Source organism: Portunus trituberculatus, chromosome 42 (genome assembly GCF_017591435.1).
Source record: "Portunus trituberculatus isolate SZX2019 chromosome 42, ASM1759143v1, whole genome shotgun sequence".
Taxonomy (NCBI): Eukaryota; Metazoa; Arthropoda; class Malacostraca; order Decapoda; family Portunidae; genus Portunus; species Portunus trituberculatus.
This window is the reverse complement of record NC_059296.1, coordinates 25045327-25065326: the sequence shown is the minus strand read 5'-3', so window position 1 is coordinate 25065326 and position 20000 is coordinate 25045327. Positions and strand designations below refer to the sequence as shown.

General features: G+C 39.5%; 1 protein-coding gene across 4 annotated transcripts in view; it reads right to left on the bottom strand.

The window, feature by feature from the left end:
- The window catches only part of LOC123517629 (nephrin-like), a 779174-nt gene that overhangs the window by 13745 nt on the left and 745429 nt on the right, over window positions 1–20000 (bottom strand). For all 4 annotated transcript variants that reach the window (XM_045277924.1, XM_045277926.1, XM_045277928.1 and 1 more), the window contains exons 12-13: window positions 15198–15310; window positions 1943–2126 (exon numbers count right to left, since the gene is read on the bottom strand). In XM_045277924.1, the coding sequence (XP_045133859.1) occupies window positions 1943–2126; window positions 15198–15310 (297 nt within the window). The remainder of the gene's footprint in view (window positions 1–1942; window positions 2127–15197; window positions 15311–20000) is intronic.

Sequence of the window (20000 nt, the reverse complement as noted above, 5' to 3'; positions counted from 1 at the left end):
TAAGACCAATGCTAATCGCTCATGGACGACCTACTTGAATTTCTTAACTACTCTCTTGGATATATTTCATCAGGGCCTGGTGACTTGAATCTTTTTTAGTCTATCTACCTTATATTCTGCCATCTCCTTACGTATGAGAAAATCAGTCAGCTTTTCACTCTCTTCTGCTTTAAAAATCTGTTCACTATCTGGAATTTCCTGCATGTTTTCCTGAGTAAAGACAATTAAAAGATACTCGTTCATTATTTTACTAATCTCTCCCCAGAACTAACCAGTTCTAAGTTAGCTGCTTTTAAAGGACCTATTTTTTCTCTATTTTTCGTTCTATATACCTGAAAAGTCCTTTAGGATCCGTCATTGCCTGGCTGGCTACCTTCAATTCATAATTACTTTTTAGCATTCCTCGTTAACCTCTTTATTGTTCTAAGTAATTCGTTATATTGTGGTCTTGAAACCTCATCGTTTGCTTTTAATATCCTATATATATATATATATATATATATATATATATATATATATATATATATATATATATATATATATATATATATATATATATATATATATATATATATATCTTTTCCGTCCTATATTGCGTTTTTATCATCTGTCTTCCACTTAGGGCCATTCTGGCGTGATCTTATTGTTCTACAAGGGATGTGATCTATTTGGCTTGTATGTAAGCTATCAACAAAATATTTACACACCTTATCAACATATACGAGCAGCAAGTGGACACGATGGCAGCAGGTTTGTTGAAGTGTAGATCATTAATGCAAAATAATGCCTCTAGAAAAATTCTACTAAAAATGGGAAGGTTAATGGAGCAGCGCGTGTTAGCGAGACGAGCCGCCTGTGTCACTAACGTCCACCAGCGAGTGCAGCTGTGCATAGTAAGCGACCTAACCAACCGCCCTGCTCTGAGTAAAGGCCATTTAAAAGTGTGGAGGAATAATAAAAGGCTCCTGGTGGACACAATGCTACACTATGTGATACTAATGTACTACGGAATGCCATAATGGTCTTACATTAAGCAGAGCACAATGCAAGCAGGTCTACTCGAGGACGCGATGGGTCCTGCTGGTGTAAAATGTTTCAGCAGGATTATCAAGGCTTTTATGTATTCATTCAATACTGAAAGGATGATCACGTCGTCTACTGATTCCTGCTCCTCTAGTTATCTCACACGTACGCGCGCACAAATCATTATCCATCACTTCCGTTAGCAGCGAGTCCCAGCAGCCTTCAGGGTTTATTGACGCTGAATCCTAATGACAGAACGATCAGACAGGAACGATTTAACGCTTTATTGCTGAGATTCACGCCATTACCGATGGCTTCTGACAAAGCACATCCTCAACGTGTCACCATATATATATATATATATATATATATATATATATATATATATATATATATATATATATATATATATATATATATATATATATATATATATATATATATATATATATATATATATATATATATATATATATATATATATATATATATATATATATATATATATATATATATATATATATATTATATATATATATATATATATTAGATAAATATTTAGATAGATAGAAAAGTAGATAGATGTATAGATAGGTAAATAGATAGATAGATAGATAGATAAATAGATAGGTAGGTAGATAGATATATAGATAGATAGATAGACAGACAGACAGACAGACAGACAAACAGGCAAAGAGACAGACAGGCAGGTAGGCAGGAAAGCAGATAGATAGATAGATAGATAGATAGATAGATAGAGAGAGAGAGAGAGAGAGAGAGAGAGAGAGAGAGAGAGAGAGAGAGAGAGAGAGAGAGAGAGAGAGAGAGAGGAGTATAATGTAGATGAATACATAGATAGCTGGATGGTATACACTATACAAAATAGCTTATTAAGCATACAAATCTTGTCAATACAAACCTGTTCTCTTCTCAGCAACTTTAAGGGTGAAGGTCTCCAGCTCCGCCTTGTCACTCCTACCCTTGGCGTTGGCGGCGTAGGTCACCATGAGGAAGGCCAGTCCGGGTCTCAACGCCGTCAGCAGGAATAGAGGCTCGCGTGAGGACATGTTCCGATGCAGCGCCCCCGTGCTGGAGTCATACACCTGGAAAGAGAGAGGCGTGAAAATGTGTGTGTAATTCACCACGGCTGCCTGCTGGTCACCCAGCCAGTCTTCCCCATTACGGAGCGAGCTCAGAGCTCATAGACCGATCTTCGGGTAGGACTGAGACCACAACACACTCCACACACCGGGAAAGCGAGGCCACAACCCCTCGAGTTACATCCCGTACCTATTTACTGCTAGGTGAACAGGGGCCACACATTAAGAGGCTTGCCCAGTTGCCTCGCCTGGCCGGGACTCGAACCCGGCCCTCTCGATTGTGAATCGAGCGTGCTGTGTGTGTGTGTGTGTGTGTGTGTGTGTGTGTGTGTGTGTGTGTGTGTGTGTGTGTGTGTGTGTGTGTGTGTGTACTTGAATACCATTCCAACACAAAAGCTCCGTCCGGACTCACTCTGGGAAGGAGGCAAGATTACCTCCCACAACACAGGTCTCACAGGGGGGTGGAAGAACTTTTCATTCTGACATACATTTCGTACCTGAATAACTAAAAGAATGGTGTGCGTTCTAAAAGGATAAAAAAAAAAAAAAGGATTTTCAGTTTGTAAACTTTATGCACCCATGAAGATATTACTGTGGGATTGTGATTCGTCTTAAAAAAAAAGAAGCTGAGTGCGTTTTCTAGTTCATAACGAAAATATCATATATGAATTAAAACCTGCCACACATTACAAAGGATCCCGGTAGAGACTAACAATACTCTTGGCACGTGCAGTCCTTCATATTCTGTCCTGACTCAATGTTCTGTAGTTTAAAAAAAAAGAATGATTCGACTTCATTTAAGGTACAAAACTAGACATTATAATTTCTAATATATGCAATCCTTCCTTCATATTCTGTATTTATTTTGTGATTTATGTATTTAGTTTTAAAAAGTTACCTTTACATCAGTTACCTCAGGTTACTCGCTTCATAACCTTTGAAGTCTCTAATCAGGAGGGCACTAGAATCTTTACCGGAAAGAAGAGTGGCAGGTGTCACCATCAATTCATAAAACACTGCACGGCTTCGAATCCTGTCCACGGTCCGAGTGTAGGTTGGGCTTCTTCACTCGGCGCAACGGTTTCCTAGTGGGTGGGCTTTGAGATAGGAGGTACCCCAAAAAGTACCCCCTTTAGCCCATAAATTCTCGTGAAAAGCCCACATGGTATGAATTAAAAAAAAAAAGGACTATTACATTTACCCCCCACAAAAAAAAAGTGAATGAAAAGATGACAAATCTTTCCTGTCTTGTAATAAGAAATTCATATACTGTGACAACTAGAATAAGAAATTACAGCATAAGTATTTTGAAACCTCCATTTAAAAAGAATTAAATTTATAAGAAGCAGGCAAGGAATTCCAGAGTTTACCAGAGAAACGTATAAATGATTGAGAATACTGTCAAATTCTTTCATTAGAGAGATGAACAGAATAGCAGTGAGAGAAAAAAAGAAAGTTCTGTACAGAGAAGCCCTAGGACGAGAGGAGGCATGCAATAGGAGAGGACCCAATCCAGCGAATTTTCAGTGTTCGCCGGCTGGCCTAACTCAGGAGTGGGTCAACATCGTCTAGCGGTACAGAGAAGTCGTCTCTAAACACCATATTACGATGTATCTATTGATTTGCCATGCTTTCACTCCTTCCTGTATTTTTCTGTTGTTATTTTACCATGGTATTTATAATTGCTTAAGTTCGTTCATACGGCTAACATCATTATATAGAACAAAATATAATCGCCTGGTGTACCAAGCTCTTTAATTTTCAAACCTTAATGCAGCACAAAACCTTAACACACATTTCACCTCGCCTCTGCAGAGGTTAATGCTTCACCAGAAAATTATAGACAAAGTTTTCTTCGGTTTTCTTTGAGTAAAAAGAAATTTGAGTCCGAAACCGAAATAGCAATAGGGTGCTGCAATGCTTTTATCACCATGTCCCTAAGCTGTGTCTTGCCATAACATGAACATGGTATGCTTTTAGACTAAAAACAACTCGTCAGGATGGCCCCTGTCCATTAGCTAGGTCTCTGATAGATCTCTGTAACGTCGAAAACGTATATGCAGAACGAATTGGTTGGTGATACACAAGCTCATAATCAGATTTTGATTTCTAACTTATGAAAATAAACTAATTTACTGGACTTCATATGTTCATCGTTTCTTGTAGTCTACTTTGTAGCCTGAAAGGAAAGAAATATCATAATGATACCAACTTTGAGATATCAATTGAGTAACAAAGTAATTTTTGTCCCAGGTATAGAGATGCTATATATATATATATATATATATATATATATATATATATATATATATATATATATATATATATATATATATATATATATATATATATATATAAACAGTACATGATTATAACCTTAATTATACTATTAAGGAGTTTGTGCCGTAGAAATGTTTTTAGAAATTCTTAAGCTATTCTAGCATATCTGTATGTGATAGTAGAATATCCAAAAATATATGATATGCAGTTCATCACCTTTTCTGTGAAATATTATCATATCTGGTGAATGTGGCAACCGCAACGTGAGTTTGAGTCCTCTCCTATTAGCAAGATCAATAGAGCAGTTGGCGTGAAAGTAACGGTAGAAGATAGCAAAATATATAACGCTGTGGCAATGAGAAAGAGAATGAAGACAATCAGTTAAAGTTGAGTAGATAAGACGAAAAACTTTTGATTCCCCCCTAAAATGTGGTATAGGTGAAATCCCCATACATGTGAAGCATACTTAATATATGGATGAATAAAGATAATAAGTAGATGACAAATTCAGTGTAGAAGAGGGGTGCATTTGATTGGCATTGAAGAAGGTGGGATTGTTGTCTGGAAGGTTGTATCGAGTTGATACAAGGTGGAACTGAGTTTTTGAGGCATGTGCTATTCTCCTATCAGAAATTTAAGAGATCAGAGGTTAGGCGTTTTGTGGCTTCCTTGAATGATCTGTTTACTTCCTGAAGGGATGGACATCTACAAAAAGACGAGAAAAACTGCAGGAAGGCATCATCAGCGTAGGAGTGGATATGATTAGAAGTTTGCTTTAGAAGATCATTAATGAATAATAGGAAGAGACTGATGACAAGACAGAACTCTCGGTATTAACAGATTTATGAGAAAAGTGACCATCTACCACAACAACAATAAAATAAAATGGTCAGAAAGGGAACTTGAGATGAAGTTGCAGAGAGAGAGAAGGATAGAAGCCATATAAGAGCGTCGTTTGGAAATTAAAGCTTTGTGCCTGACTCTATAAAAAAAACCTTCACTATGTCTAAGAAACAACAAAAGTTTCACCAAAATCCCTATAAAAGGAAGAACAAGACTCAGTAAGGAAAGCCAAGGGATCCCCATTAGTGCGACCTTGACGGAACCCATAACGGCGGTCAGATAGAAGGTTGTGAAGTTGTAGGTGTTTAATTAAGAGTCTTTCTGCTGAAGATAGATAAAAAAAAAAACTTTTTGAATAGGACACTGGTTTGAGAGATAAGAAAGGTCATCTTATTTAGGAACAAGCTGAATGTAGGCACAAATTCGGGAAACAATAAGAGGAACCCCATCAGATCAGTAAGCCTTCCGAGAATCTAGATCAGCAATGTCATGAAAATCGTGACTGCGAAGGACCTTAATTGGTGGCAAGAGATAGTTGGAAGGTGGAGGGGAGGGGCGAACAAACCCTGATTCATCCCAGGAAGAGTTTTGACAATAATATGAGAGAAAAGTTAAATTTTAGAAATAGATATGGTATTGAAATAAAGGAGCTAAAATGAAAGATGAATAATCGGAGATGCTTTTGGCTAGGTTAGATTTTGAAAGGTTTTGACACATTACATTAATAAGAGAGTCTTTGGCTAGTTGGAGAACAGACTTGGTATGATTCCGGGCAGAATTTGCGACGCATTTTTTGGGAAGCCGGAGAAGAATTCATTCTTAATGAACTACACATATATTTCAGCAGACCCTAATCAACTTAGAAAGTTCATTCAAACCTCATCAGGTCAAAGAAAACAATGAATAATAGGAAACAACAACAAATAACAATTGAAACTCGTCAAACTAACACTGGAAGGAAAAAAAAAATGAAAACAAAACACTTATATCTAACTATAGCTATCAATATGACAGTCACAGTGAATCCTAAAGTTCTCTGTTCGTTGACCTGTTCCAATAAGCACAACACCACTGAAAGGGCGGCACCGATGGAGCCTGGCAAAGTACCCAGAGAGAGAGAGAGAGAGAGAGAGAGAGAGAGAGAGAGAGAGAGAGAGAGAGATATATATATATATATATATATATATATATATATATATATATATATATATATATATATATATATATATATATATATATATATATATATATATATATATATATATATATATATATATATATATATATATATATATATATATATATATATATATATATATATATATATATATATATATATATATATATATATATATATATATATATATATATATTTAAAAAAAAAAAAAAAAAAAACGTTTTAATCACAAACATAGCACAAGGAAATGTTATACAATTAAAAAAAATTACATGCTATTGATTTATATATATCATATGTTACTTTTTCCAGTAGTTTTATTGTATCACCTTTTTCCCTACATTTCTATAATACTAACCGAGTCCAAACAAAGGGTGAGTTAACAGAAGATATCTTTAACAGAGGACAATGTAACAGAGGCCGGACTAACAAAGTGCAAACTAACAGCGGCGGTCAAACAGAGGCAGAGCAGCCAGGCGAGGTACAATCCTGCCGGCCAGTTTGATAAGGTCGGTCCTCCCCTGTGTAGCTGTGCGGGTCGGTGTCCAGCGGGCCCATTATAGTGAGCTCCCGCGGCCAGGTGTTAGGCGGAACATTTTATAGTTTTATGGCCTCGAAAAAATTAATTGTCAGAGTTTTTTTTTCAGGATAAATGGAGGGAAAGGTGTTGGTGTTGGTGGTTCTATGTGTGGTGGTGGTGGTGGTGGTGTGTGTGTGTGTGTGTGTGTGTGTGTGTGTGTGTGTGTGTGTGTGTGTGTGTGTGTGTGTGTGTGTGTGTGTGTGTGTGTGTTTGTGTGCACTGTTTGTTTGATCTGCTGCAGTCTCTGACGAGACAGCCAGACGTTACCCTACGGAACGAGCTCAGAGCTCATTATTTCCGATCTTCGGATAGGCCTGAGACCAGGCACACACCACACACCGGGACAACAAGGTCACAACTCCTCGATTTACATCCCGTACCTACTCACTGCTAGGTAAACAGGGGCTACACGTGAAAGGAGACACACCCAAATATCTCCACCCGGCCACGGAATCGAACCCCGGTCCTCTGGCTTGTGAAGCCAGCGCTCTAACCACTGAGCTACCGTGTGTGTATGTGTGCCTCTCTCTCTCTCTCTCTCTCTCTCTCTCTCTCTCTCTCTCTCTCTCTCTCTCTCTACTGAAAAAAATACTTCTTTTAATAGAGGCATTCACTCAGTACTCATTACCTATATAAGTTCTGTGTCTTCTCCCAGTGTCTCTCTAAAAATCTACTAACAATAACGGATAACGGATCGCCTCTCAATATACCAGAAGACTAAACATTGAAGAGAGACGCTAAACAATAAAAAGAAAACGTAGCAGATGTATGAATTTCAGAATTACACGTTTTCATGATCTATTTTAACATTGCTGGTACTTATTCTTTCACGATGGCAAACGCAGGTAATGTGAACCCGTAGCATGGCAAAGTGATTTTACACCACTCATTTACACTTGAATGTCACATACTGTTGCTACTTTTCTCACCCAGAAAGGCAAACAAATGTAATGTGAACACGTAACATGATATTGAGTGATTTTACAACCAGTCGTCTGTACTTGAATGTCACCTCAAGGTAGTATTCAAGCTTCGTACAAACACTTTTCATACATTGAAACACTCCACTAATATCTTTCCACATTGCTTGTGCTACTAAGCTGTGTGATGTATTATGTCTCATTAAGTGTGTTAGTATATATGTCTTTTTCATCCTTCTGTGACGGTGAAAACGTGGGAACAGAACAAGGTGAGGTGGTTGGGGGATTATGTAGGTAACGGAGAGGAAGGAAAGTGGGGCACGGTCGGTAGAATGAAAAAAAAAGAAGGAAAGAAAGGAGTTAAGAAAGAAGAATGGGAAGTAAAAAAAATACTAAAGATGAAGGACGGAAAGAAGATTAGGAATGAGGGAAAAAACGGCGGACAGAAGACCCAGATATGAAGATGAGCAAAAAGAAACGAAAGAGAAAATAAAAAAGGTGGGGAGAAATCATCAGACTTAGTGGGAGAAAAAAATACATATTAAAAAGAAAATTAAGGAGGAGAGATCAAATAGTGGAAAAAAGTGGAAAATATGATTGAAATGTCAAAAAGAAAATAATAAGGAGGGAAGTGGGTGAAAAGAAGGCAGGGAAAAGACGTTGTGACAAAGACAAGATAGGACTACAAGGAAATTATTAAAGATGAAAGGAGAATTGGCAAAGGAGAAGGAAGAGTGAGAATAATAATAATAACAATGATAATAATAATGAAAATAATAATAATAATAATAATAATAACAATAATAATAATGATAATAATAATAATAGTATTAATATTATTAATAATAACAATAATAACAATAATAAAAAGAAGAAGAAGAAGAAGAAGAAGAAGAAGAAGAAGAAGAAGAAGAAGAAGAAGAAGAAGAAGAAGAAGAAGAAGAAGAAGAAGAAGAAGAAGAAGAAGAAGAAGAAGAAGAAGAAGAAGAAGAAGAAGAAGAAGAAGAAGAAGAAAAGAAGGAGAACAAAAAGAAGAATAAGTCGAGGAAGAAAAAGAGGAAGAAGATCAGGAGGAGGAGGAGGAAGAAGAGGAGGAGGAAACCAGGAACGATGATGAGGATGGCATTGGAAAAAAAAAGAAAATATAAAATATAAAAAAAGGACGTGATAAGAACAGAGAAAAATAACGAGAGGAGAGCGTAATTGAAGAGGAGGAGGAGGAGGAGGAGGAGGAGGAGGAGGAGGAGGAGGAGGAGGAGGAGGAAGAGGAAGGGGAAGAGGAAGAGGAAAAGGAAGGGGATGAGGAAGAAGAAAAACAAAAAAGGGGACGAGGAGGAAGAAGAAGAGAAAGAAAAAGAGGATGAGGAGGAAGGAGAGAAAGAAAAAGAGGATGAGGAGGAAGAAGGAGAGAAAGAAAAAGAGGATGAGGAGGAAGAAGGAGAGAAAGAAAAAGAGGATGAGGAGGAAGAAGGAGAAAAGAAAAGAGGATGAGGAAGAGGAAGAAGAGAAAGAATAAGATTGTACGAGTATTTTGTCGTCCATTCCTTTCCATACTTAAGTCTTCCTTGTACAAAGTAAGGAGGGCGTGAAATCTTTAAAAAAAATCTCTTTCACGCGTCTTTCAATACGTGAATTTATCTGCAATGTCTTCACTTTACGCTGCACTTGCTTAGTTTTAATCTATTTATTATATCTTAACTATAGCACACCACTTAACTGCGAATTAACGTTAGCAGCTTATTAAAAACCATCACGCCCCAACAAGTTTACGTTTCATCCTTTATATTCCTAACATAGAGAGAGAGAGAGATACGTGAAGCCATTTCGTCCTTCACTGCAATCTTTTCTTCTACTAAAGTTCTCCTCTTTTTAACACATGGCTTATTATTTTTTTTATTTTCATACCTTCCTCCAATCTACGTAGCTTTTATTTTTTTTTTTAATTTCCTCTATATTTCCTCTAATCCAACCTTTCTCCTCTTCTCGGCGGCAGAGGCGAGGTGAGCGTCTGGTGGAGGGAGCCTTCTTCACCTCTGTATTGTTCTTGGAGGGAGAAGAGGCAGAAGGAGAGAGGAGAGGAGGACAAATCAATGCTCATGAAGGGGGACGAAGGAGCGGCTGGGTACCTACAGATAGCCCTTCTCTTCCGGCACTCAGCCGTATGTGTGTGTGTGTGTGTGTGTGTGTGTGTGTGTGTGTGTGTGTGTGTGTGTGTGTGTGTGTGTGTGTGTGTGTGTGTGTGTGTGTGTGTGTGTGTGTGTGTGTGTGAGAGAGAGAGAGAGAGAGAGAGAGAGAGAGAGAGAGAGAGAGAGAGAGAGAGAGAGAGAGAGAGAGAGAGAGAGAGAGAGAGAGAGAGAGAGAGAGAGAGAGAGAGAGAAAGTTTGTGTTTTATCTATTTTATTTATTTGTTCAACTTATTTATTTTTTATGGGATCGCTACTTAATGAGAAGTCTTATCATTTAAAAGTACGGCAACTGATTGATTGGTATGTTGGCGCCACAAGAATGATCTCACACGGCGCAGTGATAAAAACAATGATAGAAATAAAATAAGAGTCAAAACAGACTAGATTTTGTGAAGGAATCTAGCCTGGTACACGTACATCCCATATGCACGAGTGTACTCTGCTATACTAAAAAAAATATGTACCAACGAACAAAATCTGGAGAGAAACGACACAAAAAATGCTTTGAAAGTCAGAAAATTAAGTAAAGACATCTTTGTTGCCGCCACTTTTCTCTTTTTCTGTTATTTCTTCGCGAGGAGAATACGGAACTCGCCTCGCTCCTCCTGGCTTCCCCTTCTCCTCTTCGCCTCCGCCCCTCACCTTGCCTTGTCTTGTGTTCTGTCGTCGCCTCACGCAACACTGTTTTGCTCCCTCCTCTAACAGCACCAGCCTCTCCTATTCCTCCTCCGCCCTTCCTACTTTCCAATTTTTTTTCTTTTACCATTTTATCTTTTTAAGCAAGTTTTCTTCCCACCTTGCTTATGTAAGGGAGGGAGAGAGAGAGAGAGAGAGAGAGAGAGAGAGAGAGAGAGAGAGAGAGAGAGAGAGAGAGAGAGAGAGAGAGAGAGAGAGAGAAATGCTGGATCACAGGGAGAAAGAGATGAAGAAGAAAAAGGAAAGGAAAGGAATCACAGCCCTCACCTTCTTTCCTTTGACATGCAAACATCTCAGAATCAGTCTTTTCTCAAATGGCAAAAGGTTACTCGATCTTACATTCCTTCCACAGCTCCCACCCTGCCTCCTCCAGCCCCACCTCCCCACCCGACCTGCCGCCCCTGCTCTGCCTCACCTGCCAGTGTCGCCCCTACAATGCCTTCATGTCACTTTTGAAGCATCGATCACGTTTTAGTTCAAGAATGTGGATTTTTTTTTTTCCTTTTCTGTTTTCTTTTTTGCAATGCATCTTTACCTTCTCCGATGTGAAGCTATTTATTCATCTTATTGACATTTTTTGGAGTATAGTCATCTTTACTTCCGTCTTTTAACATTGAAGTTTGAAAGTATGTAAATATTGTTTCCCTTTTTATGATATCTTTACTTTATTGTTTTTTTTTTAAGGATCTATTGTGGTTTTCTACTTTATTGTTTAGTTTATTTATCTACTACTCTACGCCACGTGTGTCACTTGCACTTGTACTGTTTTTTGATAATTCGTGGGAAGCTTTTTCTATTTTGTTCTTTCATTTTTTAAGGTTACTCTTGTGCTCTTGCTTTCAAATGCTTCCAAGGTACAAAGTTCTATTTTTCCATTTAATTTGTGTATTCTTTCAGCACGTTTTAAATACACGTTTTATATATATATATATATATATATATATATATATATATATATATATATATATATATTTTTTTTTTTTTTTTTTTTTTTTTACATTACAAGGGCACTGGCCAAGGAAAACAAAGTGTTGGAAAAAAATCCCGCTGGTTGCCATATATATATATATATATATATATATATATATATATATATATATATATATATATATATATATATATATATATTTTTTTTTTTTAAACTTCATTCTGCTCTCGCTACTTTCTTTTTTCGACGTCGATATTAATTCCTTTTATGAATGATAGTTTGGCCCAGTTTTATTTCCTACCTGTTTCCTCCCTCCTCTCCTCTCTCTCTCTCTCTCTCTCTCTCTCTCTCTCTCTCTCTCTCTCTCTCTCTCTCTCTCTCTCTCTGTATAAAATATATATTAATTTCTCTTATCATTTTTTTTTCAGTTCTGAACTCAGGCATCCTCACTTTTCTTCAGTACTCTTTGTATTTAACATCAAATATATTTTCTCTCTCTCCTCGACATTTTCTGTATTCAGAACGATATATCCCGACAATTCTACCCACAGCTTTTTCTTTCTCTTTCGTTCATTTCTTCACTTCTTATTTTTTTATTTGTTTTCTAAGTGCATGGAAATATGTATTCGTTTCATCCTGTTTCTTTTTTTCGACACTAGATATTTTTTCTTTCAATTTCTTCTATAAAGTTTTCTTCTGGTGTGCTTTGCTTTACTTCATTGTTTTTTGTTGTTCTGGAAATAAACGAAAAAATGTTATCTTCGTTTTGACATGTTCAAAACCACGAACATTCTCCCTTTCTTCTCTTACTTTATATGTTTTTCATTATAACCTACTCTTTTTTCTCATTTGTTCCCGAAAATGTGCAAAAAAAAAAAAAAAATGAAAACAGTGTCTCACTTCTCTTCTTAATTAAATTTTGTCAACTTCACGGTACTTTCATCTTAGGTTTGTATTTACCTTGCATTATTTCCTTAATTTTTTTCTTAGATCATGAAGAAAAGATTATGTAATATATTTTTTCACACTTTTCTTGATTAAATTTCGTCTTCTTTCGGCTTCTCTTTTCGTGTGTTCCCGGTACAAGTGTTCCAGTGTGCAAGTATTTCCCGGTAAGGTTTCTGTTCTTGTAGATCGGGGAAATCTTTGCACTAGTGATTACACTCCCGGCAGGCAATTTCTTCCTGGATAAATGGCTTCCCTGTTACACTCTTCCCTTTACGTCAGGACGGATGCATTCAGGAATATGTTTTAGGTACTGTGTTTTGCGCTCTCTCTCTCTCTCTCTCTCTCTCTCTCTCTCTCTCTCTCTCTCTCTCTCTCTCTCATCATTAATCTTCTCTTTGCTCTCCGCCTCACTTAATGTCCTTACAAATAATTCTCCACTTCATCTTTCAAAGGCTGCAACATTACTAGTTCCCCTCTAATGTACCGTGGCCCCCTTTGTCTCACGCCCTTCTCCTCCTCCTCCTTCCCATATTCGTCCTCCTTCCGTCCTTCCCTTATACTAATTAATCGTTCCTCTCCGAAATGTCCTCGCTCTGAACATCGCCACATTTCACTAATACACTCGCACTCAGCCCTCCTTTGTTATTCCCTAAGATTGGGCCGCATTATTCTGCACGGAAAACAAAGGAATGATAACGTATTTGGTATCTGATTCACCTCCACCAGTCTCTCCCTCCCTGGTGCGCCTCATTACCGCCATCTTTCGGTCGGCCTGAGTCAGTCGTCGACGAAGCAATAAATGGGGAATATCTGCTTCCCGGGAGGGGGTGACTCCAGCAAGACTAATCGTGCCTCGAGACGCCATTAATGGACACACACTGATTGCTTTCTAATTGTTTTTGGATGAACTCGGCGTGTTGAGCTGTGCGTGTGCGTATGCGTGAGTGTGTGTGTGTGTGTGTGTGTGTGTGTGTGTGTGTGTGCATATAATTTTTCTTTTTGTTTGTTGATGGACTGACAGCATCAATATTCAATGCTGTCTTGTATATACATCTCTCTCTCTCTCTCTCTCTCTCTCTCTCTCTCTCTCTCTCTCTCTCTCTCTCTCTCTCTCTCTCTCTCTCTCGTATCTCCCCTGCAGGCGAGGCCGTTATGGAGTGGATGAGTGAAGGAACAAAGTGGATTAATTCTAAGTTTATGCTCGCGTGGAGGCTGCAGCGGGATTCTTGGCCTTGGGGAGGGGAGGGTAGAGTTGGGGGAGTGCGAGGGAGGAAGGGATTGCAGGGAAGAGATGGTGTGTCGACAGACGGTGAAGTTGTGTGTTAGTGTGTGTTGGAATTTGGGGAAGGTAGTAGGGAGGAGGGGAGGTAGGGAGGGAGGGAGGGAGGGAGGACGAGGAAGGGAGGGAGCACAAGGGAGGGGAAGGAAAGAAAGTGGGAAAATATGGGAGTGGAGGATGTGTTGAAAAAAGAAATATCAGAGGCTCAGGTATCAAAGTTTACTACTACGAGTTTACTTCCGTGGTGGTTTGTTCTGTTACGTTGCCAGACTTTCATTTCTTTCTTTTTTATTTCCGTGATCACCGCTCTTTCCTGCTCTCCCGTTCTCTCTTCCTCCTTCATTCTTTTTCCTTTCCTTTTCTTCTTCTTCTTCCTTGTCTTTCTTTCATTCTCTCTCTCTTTCTCTCTCTCCTGACCTACCCACCCACCTTCCCTGCTCCAGTCCAGCTATTCTTGGCCTGCAAAATACTGACCCTTCTCCTCCTAGGCAAAACTTTCCCCAGCCTGCATCTCGCCTGCCTCCCTCATCTGCTCCTCTGCATCACACCACCGACCTCATTCTTTCCATCCCAGCTTCCGCCCCGCCATACACTTCTCCTCACCCCCTCTGGCTGCCTGCTCCATTTTTTTTTCTTTCCATTTTCTTTTTTTTTCTTTTTTTTTTCGGGGGGCTGCTGGGTGTTGGAGGAGTGAGTTTTTTTTTCTTCATTCTCTTTTTTCCTTTAATCTCGTTCCCTGCCGTCCTTTACCAAATTTTTCTCTCTTTGTCACGACCACCCCCTTCCGGCCTCTGTTTTATTATTATTATTCTTTTTTTCTTTGCAGACCCTCCCCCCCCTTTTTTTTTCTTCATCATGTCGTATTTTATAATATTTTTGTGCGCGTACTCGTTCCATATTTAAGTATATAATTCGTGAAATTTTTGTAACATTATTCCGGCCCGGCCAGCAGACACACACACACACACACACACACACACACACACACACACACACACACACAGATTATATAGTCTGTGTGAGAAGAGTGTGTGTGTGTGTGTGTGTGTGTGTGTGTGTGTGTGTGTGTGTGTAAAATGCAGGGAATGCCACGTGTAGACCTGACGGTTTATTTAAGCTTCACCTATTTTTTTGCTTTCTTATGCTTTTATATTCTCTCATACTCTCTCATACTCTCTCTCTCTCTCTCTCTCTCTCTCTCTCTCTCTCTCTCTCTCTCTTTCTCTCTCTCTCTCACCTCCATATAGAAGGTCTGGGGCAGACCGCCGTCGAAGCCCGCCACGCACTCCACCTCTATGGTCTCCGTGGTCTGGTTGGCGATGGAGCAGTTCTTGGGCGGGTCTGGATGGCCTGCAGAAGAGAGAAGAAACGAAATATCAGTCATCCATCAGCGAAGGTAACAAATAGGGTTATTTGTTTCCTCTTGTTCTGTCGGAAGGCGCGCATCAGACACTGGGATGGAAAGGGAATGAGGCTGCAGTTTATGATAAGACGGAAAGCTCTCCGCTGTTTTTGACACTGGCTGAAAAGACTCGTTGTTGCTGCGTCATCAGAAGAGACGGAAACACTCGAAACAGGCTTGGAAGATTGTGGTGGTTGGCTGCTTTCTGCAGAATAAAAGGATAATAAAACAGAAGGAAAAATAATGTAATATCTGCCTTTGAATAATAGATGAGTGATAATACTTGACTTGCGCCTCTCGAGAAACACGTCAAGGAAATGACACTATGTTAAGCAACTGGGAATATAACAGAGCTTTGTTCACAAGCAACAAAAAGAGATAAAGAATATAAAATGCAAGACACTTTCTTGTAGTGAAGACTTTGTGATTATAAAAACTGAGTTGTCTTAATAATTACAGAAGCAATTATCTATACACGTATGACGGACAGAAAAATGCAACAGATTTTCTACTGTGAAAAGATATTTAGCTCCAAATTTCAGCCGCTTTAAATACTATAACATTATCTTATAACCGAAGTAGACTTATACAGTCAGCTATATCTGTACTACACCAGAGCGCTCTGAGTAAATATCTGCCATCGTTAGTTAAGGAAGAAGGTCAAGATGTAAAGAATAAGAGTGAAATTTTTTAAGGAAAACGAAGTAAGTGGAGCATACACATCCTTCTTCCAACACTTCATTTAATTAATTTCAGTCCAGTTTCAGGATTGATAAAATCGTTTACAAGTTAGTTGAGTCAAGCAACAATGTTTTTCTCGTCTACCATGTCTGGTTTGGTATGTTTTTAGTTCTTTTAATTTTGGTCTGTTATACTACAACTCTCTCTCTCTCTCTCTCTCTCTCTCTCTCTCTCTCTCTCTCTCTCTCTCTCTCTCTCTCTCTCTCTCTCTCTCTCTCTCTCTCTGTGTGTGTGTGTGTGTGTGTGTGTGTGTGTGTGTGTGTGTGTGTGTGTGTGTGTAGCCAGTCATTTTAACTGTTTATTTTATTATAATGTAATAAATCGAAAATAAAAGAGAGAACGCAATGGTCGTTTGATACTCATAAACTATTAGATGTGACGCTTTAATACATCAAGGGAGGATTCTATGTTGCTATGGCTATTTATCAGAGAGAGAGAGAGAGAGAGAGAGAGAGAGAGAGAGAGAGAGAGAGAGAGAGAGAGAGAGAGAGAGAGAGAGAGAGAGAGAGAGAGAGAGAGAGAGAGATCCACGTAAGACTAGTGAAAAATAGTACATAAATGTATCTCAAGACAGCCAAGAGAACATGAGAAAGAAAGAAGGTGATAAAGAAGGAGAGGATTAGGTCTGAGTGAAGCAGGATGTGTGTGGTAAGACGGGATAAAATAGACAGACACGAAGCAAAGCAAGAAAGAGAAGAGAAGCGGACAAACACGAGGCAGCGTCCACGTAATAATGTTGAGCGAGCCAGTGTCCGTGTGTGAACTCTTGGCGTTTCTCTCTCCGATGCACCGTCTCCACTCCTCCTCCTTCCCTTCCACCATCTACCCTGCACCCTTCTTTCCATCACCTCACCCTGCTTCTCCCTTCTCCCAGCCTCGTTCAAGCTTTCTTTTTTTTTTTTCCTGTATTTCTTCCCTCTTTATCTCTTTCTTTCGTACTTTCCCTCACTCATCCTTCCAATACCCCATTATTATTACCTTCGTTGTTCTTGCTTTCATTCCTTTCCGTGTCATACTCCCTGCGTCATTCCTTCCCCCACTCTCTCTCTCTCTCTCTCTCTCTCTCTCTCTCTCTCTCTCTCTCTCTCTCTCTCTCTCTCTCTCTTCCCTTTCTACATTTCTTTCTCATTCTTCCATATTTACTATTTCTTTATTACTATCTTGCCTCTCTGTCTTGTTTCTCCTTATATCTTACATCCCTGCTTCATTCCATTTCTGCCTTATTCCTCACTACCATCCGCCTCCTTGACCTCTCCCTCGTACATACCACCATTTTCTTCTTTCCTCTCGCCTCTTTACCTTATTTCCTGATTCCTGACACTTGTTCTGCAATCTAATTCCTTTCTGCCTCCTGTTCCTTGTCTTATTTCTCCCTACCTCTTGTATTCCTGCCCTTTCTCTCGTTCCACCACACCTCAGCCTTGTTCTGTCCCTCTTCACCCCGCCCCGCCCCGCCAAGCCGCGAGCCTCGTCCTGTCAGGTCCAGGCGTGGCGGCGGGGAGAGCTAATTATTAACAGTGTGCACTGGTTGGGCGGCCATTACTGCAACACTATGGCTGGCGCGGCGGCGGGATGCCATCAGTGTAGGAGGGACTGCATGGTTTATGGCTGGTTAAGTAAATGCAAGAAGAGTGTATGTAACGAAACACCTCATACGATCAAGACTCAGGAAAGGTGAGTGTGGCAACACACACACACACACACACACACACACACACACACACACACACACACACACACACACACACACACATGAAATATACTGAACTTTTGCCTCAGTAAAGGTCAGTCAGTCATATCAATCTGTGCGTTCATTCCACTCGTCCTCTCCTGTGTCCCAAGCATCGCCACCCCTTGCACTCCATCCTCCGTGCTCTCCTTTGTCTGTCTCTCTGAGGGCGTGGCTTGTTTCTAACTCGGCAAAATTAGCATATTTTGTCACCGTCACTGCATGGCATATACATACATACATACATACATATATATATATATATATATATATATATATATATATATATATATATATATATATATATATATATATATATCAAAACACTCGTAAAAACAACTGACGAGCATCACGTTTAGAGATCACTGTAATTTTCATACATGACCGCATTGTTGAATAATCTTTAAATATTTTTCACGTCATCACTAGTGAACACAAATAGCAATTCCAGGAATCAATTATAGGTTTTGAGTAAGTTTGTTCCAACACACACACACACACACACACACACACACACACACACACACACACACACACACACACACACACACACACACACACACACACACACACACACACACACACACACACACACACACAAAAGAAATTATATATATATATATATATATATATATATATATATATATATATATATATATATATATATATATATATATATATTGGGCAACCAATGATTTCTTTCTTTCGTATGTGTGTGTGTGTGTGTGTGGGTGTGTGTGTGTGTGTGTGTGTGTGTGTGTGTGTGTGTGTGTGTTTCATCTGCTGCAGTCTCTGACGAGACAGCCAGACGTTACCCTACGGAACGAGCTCAGAGCTCATTATTTCCGATCTTCGGATAGGCCTGAGACCAGGCACACACCACACACCGGGACAACAAGGTCACAACTCCTCTATTTACATCCCGTACCTACTGACTGATAGGTGAACAGGGGCTACACGTGAAAGGAGACACACCCAAATATCTCCACCCGGCCGGGAATCGAACCCCGGTCTTCTGGCTTGTGAAGCCAGCGCTCTAACCACTGAGCTACCGGGTGTGTGTGTATGTGTGTGTGTGTGTGATCGTGCATGCAATTGTTGTAATAAGCTTATTATTTTTATCTTTGCACAGTTCATGCATGCGGTGGTTCACATATCTATCTATCCATATATATATATATATATATATATATATATATATATATATATATATATATATATATATATATATATATATATATATATATATATATATATATATATATATATATATATATATATATATATATATATATATATATATATATATATATATATATATATATATGCCCAAAAGCAGTGACATGTGAGGGAAAGGTGACTACTTTCTTGCTTTCTTGCTTCCGTCCTTCCTATCTTTCGTCCCTCCCTAACTCTCCCTCACGTTGCCCTCTAACCTGGAGGGAAAAAGTGCTATTGCAAATTCCTCCCTCCGGCTGCCTCTAGTGTCCAATAATTCCCTCGATCCGGGCAGCCATACTTTACAAGGGTGAGGGAAGAGGGTGACAGGTGGCCCGGGGAGCTGCATAAGTCTTACTCACGCCTTCACCTGTGCCCTCTTCACCCTCCCCGCGGCCTCTACACGCCCCGCCGGTCACCAGGTTGGTGGAGGGTGCCACGTGCCGCCGGCTTACACAGGCTTAAAATTTTTCAAACACTTCAGATTCTCCTGTTACGTGCCACATTTCCGGGAATGACATCTTGAGCTAACTGATTGCGTAATGTTATTATGGTTTACTTTGTTTCCTTTCCACTTATGGGCCGCTCTCTTTTTTTCCATTGTTCAAGTGGAGGCACGTGGACACTTCCGGCGGGCCTGTAAGATCCTCGTCAGTCCCCCGAGGCTCGAACACCCCCACACTCCTGTTAAGACGACTCCTCCCCCAGGGACCCCACGCTTCCCTTGGGCACTTCCCGACTCCCCTTCGAGATTCGTCCTCTCCTAAACTTCACCATGTAATCCGCACTTCTCCACCCGCGCCTTTGTTGCCTCGTTTCGTTAATCCCTCGCTTTCTCATGTTACTCCTCCTCCTCTGCCTCTTCCTCCTCTACCCCTTCACTACCTCCTTTGGAATCCCCATCCTTGTCTTCCTCCTCGTCTTCCTTTTAATTCACGTCCTTATTCTTT